This window comes from Branchiostoma floridae, chromosome 1 (assembly GCF_000003815.2).
Source record: "Branchiostoma floridae strain S238N-H82 chromosome 1, Bfl_VNyyK, whole genome shotgun sequence".
Classification (NCBI taxonomy): domain Eukaryota; kingdom Metazoa; phylum Chordata; class Leptocardii; order Amphioxiformes; family Branchiostomatidae; genus Branchiostoma; species Branchiostoma floridae.
The window spans coordinates 19,609,871-19,627,424 of record NC_049979.1 but is presented as its reverse complement, the minus strand read 5'-3'; the positions used below and the strand labels follow the sequence as shown (position 1 = coordinate 19,627,424).

The 17,554-nt window shown below is 42.5% G+C and overlaps 3 protein-coding genes across 3 annotated transcripts; 1 reads left to right on the top strand and 2 right to left on the bottom strand.

Annotated features, from left to right (window-relative positions):
* Positions 1-79: 79 nt before the first annotated feature.
* Positions 80-4,823, bottom strand: LOC118412486 (vitamin D(3) 25-hydroxylase-like). Its single transcript, XM_035815409.1, has 7 exons — positions 3,802-4,823; positions 3,094-3,236; positions 2,721-2,931; positions 2,015-2,317; positions 1,589-1,794; positions 920-1,055; positions 80-258 (listed from the first exon to the last, which is right to left on the bottom strand). Exons 1-7 carry the CDS (start codon positions 4,214-4,216, stop codon positions 80-82), a joined length of 1,593 nt encoding a protein of 530 aa, XP_035671302.1. The 5' UTR covers positions 4,217-4,823.
* Positions 4,824-8,918: 4,095 nt separating this feature from the next.
* LOC118427819 lies at positions 8,919-11,933 on the top strand. The gene is made up of 3 exons (XM_035837787.1): positions 8,919-9,529; positions 9,982-10,165; positions 10,778-11,933. The coding sequence occupies exons 1-3, from the start codon at positions 8,951-8,953 to the stop codon at positions 10,939-10,941; spliced, it is 927 nt and encodes a 308-aa protein (XP_035693680.1). The 5' UTR covers positions 8,919-8,950; the 3' UTR covers positions 10,942-11,933.
* Positions 10,975-16,492, bottom strand: LOC118427694 (kelch repeat and BTB domain-containing protein 8-like). The gene is made up of 5 exons (XM_035837597.1): positions 16,190-16,492; positions 15,376-15,636; positions 14,998-15,137; positions 14,274-14,489; positions 10,975-13,496 (listed from the first exon to the last, which is right to left on the bottom strand). Exons 1-5 carry the CDS (start codon positions 16,442-16,444, stop codon positions 12,569-12,571), a joined length of 1,800 nt encoding a protein of 599 aa, XP_035693490.1. The 5' UTR covers positions 16,445-16,492; the 3' UTR covers positions 10,975-12,568.
* Positions 16,493-17,554: the final 1,062 nt, after the last annotated feature.

The following is a 17,554-nucleotide window of genomic DNA, read 5'->3' as shown; positions in this document are numbered from 1 at the left end:
TTTGTGGCTCATTCTTGAATAGTAAAAAAAACAACATTAGTTTTCAAGGGGCTACAATACACTCCCATGAGAGAATAAACTAACGTGGTATTGCACAAAGCTGGAACGGATGCGGTGTCAATGTTATCCCAAAGATGCCGTCAGTGCTTGGAGGAGGGGCGCCCTCTGGCGTCTTGAAGGTGAAGGACTGCAGTAGAGTCGAGAAGAACAGGAAAAGTTCCATCCTGGCCAGCTGCTCACCAAGACACACACGTCGGCCTGGAAGTATAAAAAATGCTCAATCGTAAGATCAGCAAATCGTTGAATAGAAATATGTTGACATTTTGGTGTAATCCTTACTGCAGTCATCACTGCGGTGGGATCATGTGGTGCAATCAGCAGCGCATTGGTCTCAGGCCCAAGAGGTCCTGATCATGAGTTCAAATCCGTCTGCTGTGTCACCGATCTTGTGTCCTTGGGAAAGGCACTTTACACGACTTTCCTCACTTAACTCAGGTGAAAATGAGTACCTAGCTGCGGCTAGGGGCAGTAACAGGAATTGTGGCAGTGACAGGTCATAGGGGCATGTTCGGGCATGACGCACCCGCCATGACACATGAGTCAGGGGTAGGAGGAACCCCTTGCATGCTTGGTCGGAAGTCCTCCTAGGAGACGGAAACTCCAAATAACAAACCTTCATCCACTGCGGGGGCCGTCTTATACAATGCAAACAGTTGCCCCTGTAGGACTTATATATGTATAGTGCGCCAGTGGAGTAGAGGGTGGATAAGGAAGTGCACACCCCTCCTTCACCTTAAAAAAACCAAGTGCAGGCCAGGCAGACGGGTCGCCTTAAAAACCCACCCTGTCTGTCTACCATTGTCTTCCGAGACAGAGGGATACTGCGGTCAAATACGCCTAACAGTAATCTGATAATTACCTCCAGAAAAAGGCATGAAGGACTCAGGCTTGTTGATGACGTTCCCTTCCGCGTCCAGGAATCTTACGGGGTCAAACCGGTCCGGATCAGGCCAGTAGGCGGGGTCCATGTGGAGGGAGTGCAAGTTCGGTAGTACCTGGATCCAAGAGGAACAAGAAAGCTTCTGAAAAAAGCTGGCCGGTGCGTATTTTGGAAAAAGCCTGGATGTTAAACAAATCACACGAAAAAAGAGTTTTTAAACATCGAATTACTGAATTGGTCTATCTTCTATTAAAAAAACACTACATGAGATTTGTCTAACAAAGAAAAAAAATTTGCAAGCGGGGTTCGAACCCACGATCTACGGTTGGAGAAGCAAACTGCTCCAATTGATATCGTGCTGTAGACCGCTCGGCCACGCTGGCGCAATTGGGCGTATAGAAGGGCTATTAGAAGGGTTTGGTTAAATTGACCGATCCATGCATCCACGCATGCATCCATGCAAACCAAACGAAGGGTTGAAAGAACCGCTTCTCCCGTCTCATAAAAATATGTTGATATAATACGTATACTATAAAGTTTCAAGAATTGATCAGAAGAAGCCATTAACTCATGACCATGTGGCTAGTTTAAAGTGAATGGACCATTTTGAAACGTTACAGAACTTTTGATCTTATACAGTAGCAATACCTGGGTTCCCTTAGCGATGTCGTACTCCTTCACTTTGACCGTGTCTGTGGTGGCGTGGGGAACGGCAAGAGGCCCGATATGGCGGATCCTCATGACCTCCAACAGGCAGGCGTTCACGTAGTGCAGCTGGGAACGGTGGGACAGGGTGGGCAGACTCTCACCAACAACGGCATCAAGCTCCTCTTGTGCCTGTCGAAGCAAAGTTACTTTAAGTTGGTATTGTATTGAAGTCATCCTTAAAATCATCGTATAGAAGTCGAAAAAAAAAATACAGAAAAATGTGTATTTGGCAGCCAGTAGGGCTACAGAGGAAGGGAATATGAAGTTTAAAAATGACTGTATCCTAGATTTAACGTAAATTGTGATCTTTACTTTTTTGCCAGACGGAATGGAAATGGAATTTGACATGGAAAAACAGGGTATAACATTTGATGCTGATGAGTACCTTCTTTTGGATGTCTGGGTTCAAAATCATGTAGAGTAGACTCCACAGCAATGTGTTGGTGGTCGTGTCTGTTCCACCGAAGAAAAGGTTCTGTGTCATATACAGGACGTTCTCTTCCGTCAGACCAGCCACCTTTTCCTGCAGTTCCAGCTCCAGCAGGCAGAAGTCGAGGAAGTCTCGTGGGTTCTCGTGATCCAGGTGTTCTCGATGGCGAGACATTTCTTCCCTCAACACCTTTTGGATCTTCGCCAGTTGTCCAGATACACTGTAGCTGGCTCGGTTCACTGTACATGGGGATTTTGATATATTGATGTACACAATGTATCGGCAAAGTAATACTTTCTGACATTATGGAAAACTAAAGCATGAAAATGTATATGTGTGTGTTGTGATTACCAACAAAATTCGGCACTCTATGCTACAACGTCTTCATCTGATTTTAATGACCAATACCTCGGTCAGTAAAAAGACCATCTACATACGGCCATACGGACCAGAAATCACAAGAGGCGGGTATATATAAACTTCCGAACACTTCTCATTGATTGCTGAACGCCACGTGTCATACGTCTAAGCGATCGGTCATCCAAACTTGAAGAAGGTTGTAGTGCATTCGGCCCAAAGATAGTCAATATGAAACGCTCTTCAAAGGATTCGAAGCCTACTATAGCTAGTTAAAGTACTGACCTCCTGGAACAAACCGTAACAGGGGGAAGACACTGATAATCTGCCCCGCTCCAAGCTCAGACATTATTGTCACAACCGCCTCAGAGAGCTCCCGGAACGTTTCATCCTCGTAGTCGTAGCGCTTTCCGAACGTCATGGAGCAGATGACGTTCGCGACCGCCACGTTGATACCATGGGCGATATCAATAGGTTTTCCCTCGTATTCTGCAACCTAAATAGATTTCCTTCGTCAAAAAATTAGCGAGTTTTCCATCAGACGCTAGGGCTTAAAAATTCAGAATCTTGCAAGCAGCACAGTTCATTTTAAAGAAATATTTCGGCACACTGTATCGTACAGAGAAGCCAAATCATCCCTACTTTACTCTGATCTTACCCTGTTGCGGAGACGTATAGCTTCCTCTCGGATTTTCTCTTCAATGCTGCCAGTGCCGACCTTCATGCCGAGGTTCCTTAACGCCGTGGTAGCAAACCTCCGTCTCTGTCTGAACTTGCTCCCCCAACGTGCAGTAACAATGTCTTCAGGAACAAAGAAATGACATAAATAGGATACACGATCTCATACCTTTGTCAAATGATGTTTGCTCTTTTCTAGTGACATATTATAAATGCCCAGTATCCTTAATTCTGCAGATAAGGTCCTCATGTCCATGTCCATCAATTAATCATCCTCTCCAACCGAAGAACGCAAGTTGTTTAACGTATGGAAATCATACTTAAGGAAAGAAGCCATTTCCTTCCCATCAATTATGCAAATGAGGTTGTGATTTGCTTAATCTATGTCTAATGTTGGTCATCTTTGAATTCCAATTGCATGCTGTAGATATGAAATTCACCTCATCTACCGTCCAAGGAATCATACCCTTTTCTCGTTGACTATTCCAATTAGGTTTTCACATTCATATATGTCAATGTTCCTCTCTTTCTCAATTACATACGTCACAAAAAATACCCATAAACGATGCCCAAACTATAAACTTATTGACGAAGGTGATTGTACTGTATGATATATCAAATGCCTCTCTCAAATACTAGCAGTTTCGAATCTGACGATATACTAAAGTGAAAGGAACTGAAATTTTACCTTCTCCGAATCCAACTGTCAAATCGAACAGGTAGTTTGGCGGCCTGGACGCGAACAGCTCGGACATGTCCACGAGCGCATCCTTGACGGCAGTGTAGCCGTTCAGAACCACCACATCTTCCATCCCCATCCTGACGGTGAAGACGTCCCCGTACTGCCGCCTCCACGCCGTCAGCGTGAGGTGAGGCGCTCGGCCCAAGGCGAGGAGGTGCCCGAGAACAGGCACGCGTCCTGCCGGGTAAGGTGGCAGGTTCCTGGGGCGCTTTAACAAGAACGTGCACGCAATGAGGAAGGCCACACAGAAGACGAGAATTGTTTGCAGAGTCAGCCCGGAGATCTGCAAAATCTCCAGGACGGACTCAACTATCCAGCTGACAATTACAGCCATTTTTTTCTCCAAAAATGCAGACAACATTTTTTTTGCGCGTGCGCAACACCCTTGCTATTGTCGGTGGCTAGAGAGGTTGTCCGACTTATTAGAATACAGACAACATTTTTACTACAGCGCAATACCATTGTTGCGATGAACGAGGTCATACGACTACCGGTAGAAACAAGGTCGATTTCGGCCCGGCGTCATATTGCTTAGCCTGCCTAGGTATCATCCTGGTTATTTTTTTCACTCGAAGACAGAAGAAAATTTCCGGGATTAAGAATGATGTATGTAATAAACAAGCAAGCAATCTTTCAGCCAAAGGTCGAGTTACATGTACAGTTTTGCTATATAAAGCACCACTCCACTGAAGTAGCCAATTTCTAGGTTACACTAAATTTTCATTAAGTGCTTAGTCTAATTTGGTAACACACTAACACTAAGAATGTAGCGTAGAACAACTCTATCAAACTAGTACTGTCACAGTGTGATCGTGAACAGATATCTTTGGCTTCCAGTGAACAGAAGCATCATCGCCATACCACATTACGTACTTGTTAATTTCATGTGGCCATATTTTTCTACTGTTCAATTTTCATAAATTCTGGTATAGTGGACTACTATACATGAATTTATGAAAATTGAACACACACACGGGAACACATACACACACACACACACACACACACACACACGTATATATATATATATACGATTATTCTTATAAAGATATAATGCAGAGCCGATTCCAAAAACTAGACTTTACCTGTGCGTATATATATTATAATACATTGTGGTACTTGTTGTCATGACAAAGGTTTCTGCATGAGATATTTGCGTTATACATTGTAGTATATGGAATAAAAGATTTGTCTTCTAAAATTGTTGTAAAGTATGCGTGCCCTCTGGCGTCTTGAATGTGAAGGACAGCCAAAGGGTGGAGAAGAACAGGAAAAGTTCCATCCTGGTCAACTCGCCAAGACACACACGTCGGCCTGGAAATAACAGTAAGATCAGTGAACCGTTGCATGGAAATGGTGTACTCATTACTCTGGTCAGATACGTCCTATAGTAGCCCGACAATTGCACCTTAAAAATGGCAGGTCAAACCGGTTCTTATCCGGCTGAGTAGGCAGGATCCAGTATAGAGGGGTACAGGAAATACTTGAGCACCGGGATTCAAGAAAGATAAAAAAAAACACGTCGATACATAGATCTACAATCTGTATAAAATAACGTGCCAAGAATGATGCAGTCAAACATCAGCAACCACTCAGCGGACCAAGGAAAAGTGGTCATCAAGTAGGAGTGGTTGTTCCAGACAAATGGGTTGGCTGACCGAAAACATTTCATTATATTTTTACGACATCTTAGTTCTTGGGAAACACATCCACAAGAGAATCAAACCTAAATTTTGTCAGGTTGCCATTTTGCAACACCATGATAGCGGTGGACACACAGCGATTCAAATTAACAAGCACGGTGACCAACTCATCACAGTATCTCCGTTTTCATCCATAGAGCGATCATGAAGTAATAGAATAATTGTTTAAACACATTATTGACTATACTGACTCATACCCGAGTATTTTAGGTGATGTAGTCATTACATGTAGTCGTAAATCATTATAAGATTGCGTGCAATAGCGTGTCGATTTGATGGTCAACACTTTTTACTGACATCAAATTGTAAACTGCTTCCTTGCGTATACGCCAATTAAATTCAGGCTTTTAGTATGCGACATGATGTCATGAATAAAGCTCAAACGCTTTTTCTTGGTACATCCATATTCATCATATAATCAGGGTATTATTTACACAGTTCATACATCCAATGCTGTTTACCTTCACCCACGTTTGATACGTCAAGTATAAAGTTCCTCTTAAGAATAGCATAAGCAAGAGGATTATACAAATGGTGCAATTCTTTCCATAATTTGATGTTATATTTCTTAAAAGGTACACACAAGTTAGAAATCTTTAATATGCATTCATTATGTCACATTCAGCATGAAGTCATGCTGCCATCTGAATCTCATTTCCATCTCTGAACGTGCACCCCATACTCAATCTGTAATAACCGGAACTGTCACAGTCCATTGAAGTCGTTTACCTACCAGCACCGACCAGCACTACTTGCAGACGGCGAGGAACACTGAAAGGGAAACAGCTCGCGTAAGTACAGAGATATACATCTTTATTATTAACTACAAGATCAAGGTTTCTGGGAATGATTGTACACAATATAGCAAATGTTTGGGGCATTCATCTCAATCGAAGCTCCATCCCCCTGGCGCATGTAACCTCGGACAACGTCGATGTGTACCAAGTATGCAACCCGTATAGGCTGTACTGCCTTGGTAACCCTTGTCATCGGCAACCGCTTACTGTTATATGATTAGATTAGACATATTGCGAAGTCTAAAAAGTCCTTCTGTTGTATTATGGTACTTTTGCAAACAAAAGTTGTTGCTGCATAGTGAGCATTTTGGCTCCTCGGCAAAAATACAACGGGGTAGGAACAGAGATTAGAAAATCGAAGTACTCGATCAAACTTCTCAATGGCCAAGACTAGGGCTGGGTACCGGTACAGAAAATTCAAGTCCAGGTCCGGTTCAGGTCCAAAGGATCAGGTCCAGGTCCGGACCTGAACCTGGAACTGATGCAGTATGACTCATACCAATGGTCCATTTCACTACAAAGAGATCTCTTTGGAGGAGTATTAGACTTACACTGGCGTTTTAAAATCCTTCAACGCTAACTGCACCTGTACGATTGGCTGTAAAACTTGGTAGAAATTCCTATAAACTCTACTCTACTTCACTCTTGTTATTTTCTTCCATCTGCAAGCGCCAAAACGTGTGAATGCCTGATAAAATAATCTGTTGATTTTCTAATCGGTCCAACATCCGGTCACCTAATTTTTTCAGGTCCGGTTTTTCTGGACCGGTCCAATAAGAAAAACCGTTTTTGTACCGGTACGCTGTACCGATACCCAGCCCTAGCCAAGACTGATCTCGACTATGCTAGTCATATGCTAAATGCATTGGTGACAGTAGGTCAAACTGCAAACAGGGCCCCGCTAAGTATATAGTTTTTGGGCTGTTTTCAGCAATTTCGAGCGCGGCCCCAGCCTGCCCCTTCCTGTTAACTCATTTAACATGTGCTCGTCAATTAAACATATGTCATATGCATTTCCAGTTTTGGCCTTTTGTTGGAATTACCTTCCCTCATTATTCAAAAGAATATGGCAACACCAGAGAAGATCACTGTCCCTCAATCTACTGAAGACATCGCCCCCTTCTGGGTGCAGCAAGTACTGCAGACAGACCTCCCTGACGTCACCATCACGGATGTCGATGTGAAGGGATCCATCAGTGAAGGTGATGGATACTTGAGCGACATCATCCCTTTTGATGCCGTGGGGACCAGAAAGGGTGCGGGTCAGCGCTATAGTCGCGTAGCCAAACTGACGGATTTCAATCGGCCGCAGACTTTAATGAGGGCCCCCAAGGGGGGGTACCGACAACGCTCTACGCTAAATTCGGGAGGGCCGGCTACGTAATACGCTAAATTATGGACACTTTATTACGCTCTACGCTAAATTACGAAATTTCATAATGCATTATGCAAATTTTTATTGTCTTTTGGCTGAACTCCGCCGACGGCAGAACACGTGAAGATGAGATCTAAACAAAACTGATAATTCCATCAATAAGATTAAAACTTAACTTCTAAAGACGTCTTGCTGGACAAAGGCGGCGACAGCAAATTTCTCATGTGACGTAATTTTCAGCACTTATAGCACCGAAAGCGGAGGCGCGACAATCCTCGGCCGTCCGGGGGCATGCTCCCCCGGGAATATTGTGAAATCCTGACCCTCTGAAACGCCATTTTATGCATTTTGAAGGGCAAATTTTGCTCACAGACTAAGCTAAGTTAAATAGCATCCAATTAGAAATTCACATGGTTTTAGCTTTAAGCTGGGCAACGCCCCCAAACATCATTTTCAGATTTCGAGTGCCGAAAGCACGAACAGTCGAACTGTCGCAAGGTAGGTGCAGGAAAATTTGGAAATTTTTACCCTCTAAAACACCATTTCCTGCATTTTGAGGGGCAAATTTTGCTGGCAGGCATATGCTCAATGTAATGACATTTCTGTCAGAGAAACGTCTTTGAGGGCGACGAGCGCCGGAGAGTCGTGAGCGCCGGAGGCCCAAGCCGTCGCAAGCCTTGGCAAGGGCCGCCCGGCGCCCGGAGAAAAATTGAAATCTCGACCCTCTGAAATGCCATTTCCTGCATTTAAGGGGCAAATTTTGCTTGTTAACTAAGCTAGGGTCGGTAAAAAGATTTCTACTAGTTGGGGGACGACGCTCCCGCAACATATTTTCACCATGTCCAGTGCCGAAGTGTTGAGCCATAGCAAGGAATGTCCGGCGAAATTTTGAAATCTGGACCCTTTGAAACGCAATTTCCAGCATTTTCGCGGGTAAAATTTGCCGGTAGACTAGTTAAGTTTAATGAAACTTTGATTACGCTTGACGGAAAATTTAATATGAATTACGTTTTGCGGTAAAATCCGGTTAGCTTCTACGTAATACGTTAAATTAAAGGGGCCAATATCGCTCGACGCAAAATGCACCGATTACGCTCTACGTTGAATTCGAACGGTCCCGCTACGGAGTACGTAGAATTAAAACCGCCGATTACGCTCTACGGAAAAGGGCTTTGGGGCCCCCTTTAATCCCTGACTTTCCGAAGGAATTTCACATCCAGATGGAAAAGATGGAGGTGAAGTTTTACTCCATTTTGGCCCCCGACCTTCTAAATGTGTCGGTCCAAAGCGAGCCGAAATCGCAGCCAAAAGCCACAAATGACGGAGATCAGGCCCATGCTGAGTCCTTGTTCCTCCCTAAATGCTACTTCGCCGCCACCGACCCAAGTTCCATGGTGTCCGTCAGGGTTATGGAGAATCTAAAAAGCCAGGGTTTCTCCATCAAACCCAACCGCCAAACGCTGAGCCGAGATGAGATGCTCCTGACAGTCGGAGCTTTCGCTCAGGCGCACGGCCTGTCGCACCGACTGGAGCTCCGTTTGGGAAAACCCCTTCCCGAGAAGTACGACTGGATCCAGCCGTTAGATGCCGTTTTAAATGAGGCAGGGCTAAAGGCTTTCATGAACGAGTATGAAAAGTGCTTGAAGAAATTCGCAACAGCGTTTCCTGATCAGGTTGACCTTGTAGCTCGCCTTGAAAAGCTTCAGGAAAACTCCATGAAGTTTCTCGATGTCTCAAAGAGCCCGAGAATCAAGGTGCTCAGCCACGGAGACTGCTGGGTCAACAACATCATGATTAAGGTGAATGATGCATGTATAGATTTTTTTTCAAATTCGGATATACATTGTAGTGGAGTTCAAATTCAAAATTATTGTCACTTATGTCGTGCAAGCAGAAATCTCAACTGTAATTCAGGCTTTCAGGACTCAGTTAATAGGTCAAAGTTGTATCGACCGCCGTCTTTGTTGGGCCTTAATGTTTGCCGGGGAGAGGTAAAATTAAAAACTATTGTCACTAATGACTTTCGTGCAAGCAGAAATCTCAGCTGTGTAGCTCAGGCTTTCATTTATTAGGAAGAGTAACGCATTGAAACGACAGGGAAACGCACAGACAAGTGACTTCAATAGTAGACCAGATCAGAAAGCATGTCAGAAAGCCTGTATTGACCTTCGTCTTTGTTGGGCCTTAACTTTTGCTGTCTTTCACATTCCGTGAATATTCAACGTCGTCTTTTCGTTTCCCAACTGAAAAGTACGAAGGTGACGTCCCGGTTGCTGTGAAGCTGGTGGACTGGCAGGCGATCAAGCTCTCCCCGCCGACCTATGACCTGGCCCAGCTGTTCCTGTGCTGTATGGGTTGGGATGTCTTCCACAACCACAGGGACGCCATCCTTGAACACTATCATCAGCAACTGCAGAAGACTCTGGGTCCTGGAGGTAAGAATCTGTATTCGTCGGTATGGAAACTAACGTAACTGAAACTTAAGTACAATTTTTCATTATTGTGGGACTACTTTTCCGGAATTCCCATCTAAAAGAATACATTATCCATGATTATGGACACTGCATACATTTCCAAAACCTACATATTAATTAGGTTACACCAGTCCCATTTCTTGGTTCTGGGATTCTCCATTTCATTTTGCGGTATCTCAAACAAAACTCACATGTACAATGTAGGGTAATGATTATTACATTTTGCCAGCAGCAGCTGAAGAAAGGTAGTCGTTTTCCTAATTGGTTATTTTTCGTCTTTGTCAAATGCTTTGAAATTCAATGTTCGATATTGTTGTTAATCAGCGGGTATGTTGGCTCTGAGACCCATGTACGGTACCACTTGGGTATAGAGCATGCGGATTGTTAAACGTTTTTCTATCATCATTTGCCCATCTTGCTTCTTCATTTCGCTTCAGAAATGACCAATGTATCAAATGACCAATGTATCCAATTGGTGAGGCCTTGGAGACTTTTAATTAACTTACACACTAAAGAATTGCATTCTAACACTTCAATTAAACAAACACACATGGCCATGGTACCTTCCTCTAGAATCCTCAGGCTTACGGAGCTACACACTGGAGCAGCTGAAGGCAGACTTCCGAGCCGACTGCCGTTACGGGGTGTTCTGCCGCGTCATGGGCCTGGTGATCCTGCCTGCCGACCAGGACCTGCTGAAGATGCTGCAGGAGATCCAGGAGTGGGGGGTTCTCTAAACAAACTCTGCAAACGGATGGACTTTATTGGTCCATAGATGTACAAGGCTCAATAAGTCAACAACAGTAAATACGTTTATAGTAAGATAACACTACTAATCGTAAGTTAACCTTTATAAATGTACGTATTACAATACTTAGTTCTGTAATGCATCTTATGTAATTTACACAATTTACATGTGTGACACAGTCTACGAGTGGCTCAGTGAGATCATGTTCTATTCTTTGTTCATCATTAGTTATCTTAAAGTTTGTAGTGTATGAGGAATTCATCTGATGTCTACTTCAATCAACCCATCGCAAGACAAACTATTGGGTCACAGAGATTTATGTTTTGTGATTCTGGGATTTTGGCAGAACATTAGTAGAGTGACCAGACAAAATGAAAATCAAAATAGACATTTTGAGACAAACACTGATGCTAACACTGTATTTCCCAGGATCTCCCCATGCATGACACGCAATAACATATTGGTAAGGGTTTAGCTGTTAAAACATTTTAATAAGTTCTGAACAACATACATGCACCTGCACTTGTATGGAATATGATGATAACACTGTAAATCGCATTTACTAATATATAGTACTATCATTATCATCATCAAAACATAATCAGTATATATCTAAATACCACTGTATTGATGTAGTTAAGCTACAACCATTAGCTAACCTTAGGTAATATAATACTACTAAACTTTATAAATCTACAAGTATCTATAAAATTCTTCAACATTTAGCTTAATGACACTTTTTATTATAGCTGATGTCTATGCTACATGTATCTGTCAAAACGATATCCTTATTGCTATGTTATAGTAACAGTACTTGTAGATGACCTCCAGTACAAAGAGTCAGGGATCACTACTAACCATAAAGAAAGTTTTAAATATTTTAGACCTCTTTGTAACCATGCATGATTGGTATTCTCAGGTTGACTCTGTATATCCTAAACCATAGTCTCAATAAATGCATTATCCATACAAAAGAGGTCTGTTCCCAGTGAACTAGCTTTGCAGTGTGAAAGATTGGTCCCCTGGGCTTGGGTATTAGCGATGTATTGCTGAGTTCATAATGGAAATGCCCAATGCTGTTCTGTCAAGGCTAATATAACACTAACAACATTGGTCTTTGTGCTGGTTGTGCTTTCTGGTCCATGGTCTACACCAACAAAGAAACTCCTCTCCATTCGACAAGGAAGTCTTCAATGTTGGCTGAATCTAAATCTAACTCCTGAGGAACACACCCTTGAGGACTACATTCTAGCATGTTCCCATACATTCTCTGATTGATTGCAATAGAAAAATGCTGACTTCATTAGGTTATCAACTGTATGGCACTGTTGTACTGTTCCCTCAAGGTCAAAATGCATTATGTCTACCTCCACTGGCCTTTTTGCCGGTTGAACTTTCTGGTCAATGGTCCACATCAACATAGAACCTAGTGTCAATTCAATGGAAATGTAATATAAAGCCAGACCAACTTCAACAAGGAATTCTTCAAAGTTTGCTGAATCTAAATGTAATCCCTGAGGAACACATACCTGTTGATTACATTCTAGCATTACTGGTTGCAATAAAACATGGGCAACTGTTTATTCACCAAGCCTGATCTTGAGGATTGCTGCACCCTATAGATGTTTGTTGCCACGGCTGGCATCCAGATAGGGTAGGTACATACGAGCCACAGGGAACATAGGGTTTGCCATGATTGCATACCACACCCAATAAGGCAGGACAGTTAGCTCCCTCCAAACATCCTCACAGCTGTCATACACAAACACCAGCCAGAGATGTATGAACTCCTCTGAACTTGATAAGTAAGTGAAGTTGTCTGTCACTGCATGCAGCTTGTTTTCAAGTACAAAGAGAGTGACTTCATGAACACCTCGATGATCTCTGTTTGAATTCATCATCAGCTTGACAGGACGCTCCAACCATCTGTCTTTCTCTGTGTCATACACCATTGTCTTGCTGAAGTTAGTATTCGGAAAGATGATCTCTGTTCCCATGGCAACAGCTTTATAGGTATAAAGGATGTCAGGAATGTAGTCTGAATTGGTTTTCATACACCAGTGGTCCTCTTTGGGGTCATAACAATGTGCTTCTGTCCTTGTGAAGAGATAAATGTGCTGATTGCAGGACACTGCCACATTGATGTCCAAACCCCCAACGTGTTGAGGTTGTGAACAGCAGTGCCACGTGTTGGTGTCCTTGTTGTATTTCTTCAACACCACCTCATCATTTTCTGAATCTGATGTCTTCACCACAAGGTAGAAAAGATGTCCATTGACTTCCATAAGGTAGTCATAGTACTCATACCGCATGTCATCATCTGGGTCTTCTGGTGGGACCCCTTGTACTGAAGACTTCTTCTCCCATTTGTTCTCCACATGGTTGTACTTCAGCAGGGCGTATGTTCTAAAATCGTCGGACTCTTCAGCCAGGATGTAGATGTCATTATCACTAGTAACTGTTGCTGTACGAGAAGTTATGTTGTACTCACACGTGATGTACTCCTCTTCTCGGGGGTTCATCCACATCATTTCGATACGTGCTCTGTGAAGGGCATACAATAATCAGGCCACAACAATTCTTTTCTTGGACTTATGATATAACATATATATGAATGTGTGTATGTAAGTATGCATGTATGTATATGTATCTATGTATGTATGTATGTATGGATGGATGCATGTATGTATATGGGTACATCACAACAATGCTGATTGTGAAGACAAATATCAACATAAAACGTCTGGAAGGAAAGTCTGATAGTTTTAGAGAACTAGAAGGCCCTCTTTTGTCTGACCCTCTTGTTGCAGTCATCTAAGAAATCTCTACACAAACCAAGATACTAAATTTGTGTGGCTTCAAACTTTATTACACATTTATGCAGGGAGAAGAATGATTGCAACTAAAATTTTCTGTCTCATTTGCAAAGTGCTGCAAATCTTGTAAATTGTAAGTTAACACAAAGAGCAAAAATAAGATGCAATAACTTAAGCCTGCTTTTTAAAAAAGATTTGAAGAAATCTGAAAGTAAGACAGAAAAAATGCAGTCATCATTGTTCAACTGTAAATGGGAATCATATTTTCTTTGGCATTGAAGACCAAAATTGCAGGTGTCATCGATAAGATCAATGATTATATACTTATAACTGACACTGGTTCTTTTGGGAAAAATAATCTCCAACCAGATCTACCCAGGGAAAAAGAAAGTACCCATGGACTGAAATAGTATCCACTGGTTGCCATGAATACTGTCTTGCCACTGGTAGATCTGCTTGAGGATTGCTGATTTGGCGAAGAAGGCATAATCCTGTTTTTTCTTACCCATACTCTGAATCACCAAAAAGCAGAGCCATTTCCCGTGTGTCCATTCCAACTCTCCTCTTCAGGTTGGAAGTCTCCTTTACCACATTCCTAATGGCAGAACTCCCAGGATCCTCCCTAACCAAGGGGTGAGCCAAGATGGCCTCCATCTGCATGTTGTATGGGGTCAGCAGGTTGAAGCGGATGTGAGGGAGGATGCTGGGTAGGTGGTGCAGTCTGTAAGGTACAGGGTAGGGTAGAGTAATTTAGTGATGAAAATTCTGGAACATGTAACTAGAAGCCGAATTGACCAAACTAATATCCATGTGAATGTCATCATTACAATTAAGTTTTTGCAGTCATATATTGTGTACATATCAGGGCTCGAAATACTTTCTGCGTAACATTGAAAATTACCTGCACCAGACAAATTTTACCTGCATCACTCTGAATTTTGAAAGTATGGATCATACTTACATTGTTCAGGAACCATTGCTATTTTTTTCTTTTATACTTTATAGGTGGTAACAGTCACTTCAGCGCATACACCTACATCATAGGACATTTATGTATAAAACCCAGTACATGGACCAGCGCAGGATAGGTGCAAGTAGACCTTCAAAACACCTGCACAGCTTTAATTTTACCTGCACTAATCTGCATATGCAGGTGGCATTTTGAACCCTGCATATGCTGACTGATTAAATAAATATCAGACACCTATAATCATAATAGTGATACCCACCTGTCCTCCCTGCTGTGCTGCACCCATCTCACCACAGCCTCCCACACTGTTGTCTCCTTTTTAACATCCAGCTCATCTTGGCTGATGATCCCAGTCAGCTGATTCACACTCAGGCTGCAGAACTCTTCACTGGAGGCAACCTGTTGGTTTGGCAATTTACATATACATGTAAGTACTAGTATGCTAATATGGTAGCTAATACCAAAGTTTTCATCTTGTTTACAAAAGCTTTTCTGAGTCAAGTCAGTGTTTTGTCAGTGATTTTTGAGTATCTGTTTCAACTGTGCTGAATTCATATCATCAAGTCTCCTGAGAGCCATTAAGTGTCTTATATATAGAGCAATGTTAGAGCCTGTAATCACATAAAAGATGACCAACCTTCACAAAGTGACTACAGATATATTGCAGACACTGTTTCAGGACCATGTTCACAGAAAATACATCGGCAAATTTGTACAGGTCCACACAGGTGGAGTCCTCCACATTCTTGGCCATGTAGCTGCTGCAGGTGTTTCGTAGATAGTCCAGTTGAAGGAGGTCGGCTGCCTGGTACAGGGGCTGCACTGTGTCCAGGGACACATGGACGGTTCCAGAGTACATGTAACTCAGGATCTCCCCAAACATGGCTGGATCCAAACCCTGCAGGGCAATAGATCTTTTGAACTTTCACATTGTCATTAACAGCAGCATTCATCATTTTGGATAATGCAGTAATTTAGTGACATGTATAATATAAGGGAGTTTCCGGCGTTTTCCTCAAACTTCCGCATGTCAAAGAACCTAACACACTTATCGAAAAGAGTAGGGGTAACCAGTGTGATAGTAAATAGCAGGAAAAGATATCACAAATAAATTTTTCATCATATTCTATTAATAGTACATGTATTATTATATCTAAAATTCTACTTGCACACTTACGAACCTGTTTGTTACAAGTGAGAATATTATTTTCAGTGAATAATTCTCAGTGTAGTTGGTTAAGTTGATCCTACCTCTTTAAGACAGCAAAAGCACTCAGTAACTGAGTAAGTGGGGAGGGGGGCATGGCGAGAAACACACGTGTTGGTTTCGGTATAAACAATGCGTTTTGACTATAACTGTTATAAATCACATAACGTCCTTGATAAAACGTAAGATACAGATATGTAACATTCTTTAAAAGTTTCCTCTTTCATTCCAATCATAACCTTACCTGTAAAACGACTGTCTTCTGTCGACTTTCCGCCATGCCACATGTAAACATGGCCCTGAAGTAGGGGCTGGCCGCGGACAGAACGAGCCGATGGCAGGGAAACTGCCAACCCTCGACTTCAAGGACGACATCCTGCAGTTCCTCAGCCTTCTGTAAGTCACCCACACTTCCAAAAAAACCGCGCAGATAGCTCTCGTCTTGGTAGGAACGAGGACGAACTGCGCTGGCGTGAGGTTTTTGGTCTGCGGCTGCCATGTTGATGATGATGAAGGTGCTGTACCCATCAGTGGGAACCGCATGCGTAATTTAATTACCCACATAACGTAGCGGTATTATGTGAATAACCGATATTGCGGCGCTGACAGGACGGTTATGTTTTGCGTGCCGTTAACTTATAACGTTAAGTGCTGATTTTGTAGTGAAAGTATTAAACTCAAAAGATACAAGAAACATTTTTTAAAAAATATTTTGCCGGCGAAATTTGGCCCGTCTTCGCCTGGCGTCAGTGAGTCCATAATGTTTTGAGTCAGTGTCGCACAACTCGCACAGCGCCACTACTACTAGTAGTATGTTACATCCTGAAGCAACACGTGACATGCCCAAATCTAACATAGTTTAGATCCTTTAGCCTTTGAAACGAACAACAGGAGATATTTCGCTCACTATGCGATATGAAAGTTTTGTAAAATATTTTGTTACGGATGGTTTAGATTGTCAGAGACCGTATCTGTATCTAAATTTTATATAGCCGGTATATAAACCGCCCTTCGGCGTAACACATCGGCTTCGCAGGCACGCGGCGCGGTAGCCGCTCGTTATATTACACTGAACGACCCGTCACACCTTACTTTTGCACATCTATCTGTAAGCTTTCTTTAAAACCACCCAGAGAAGATGCCCCTACTGTACTTGGTGATAACAAATTCCACTCTACAATAGTTCTGGGAAAGTACGAACACATCAATCCTAGGTTGGTAACTCTGGTATTTGAAGGTATGACTGTTTCTTGTTCTTTTTTGAGCTGGTATCAGATACTTATTAGTTGGTACCGTCCACCAGTTTATTGGTCATTTTGTACATCATGCAAAGTCTGGACATTTTCTACTGCAATTCTGTTTTCATTTTGGTAACGTTAACACTAGCATCCCTGCTCATAGTTGTTTGTACAAAATCTCATTCTGGCAGCTTGGTTGTAAGTTGTAACGCTACCCTTTCCAGTTTATCATTAAACTCACTCACAAATTCGACAACACAATGCTAGGATTAAGTCAATCTCTATGATAAGATGGCTGTTAAAAAATCCTTCAAGGAGGAGCAATAACAAACCCATATAAACCAAGGCGCTTTAAAAGCTCATTGTATAAA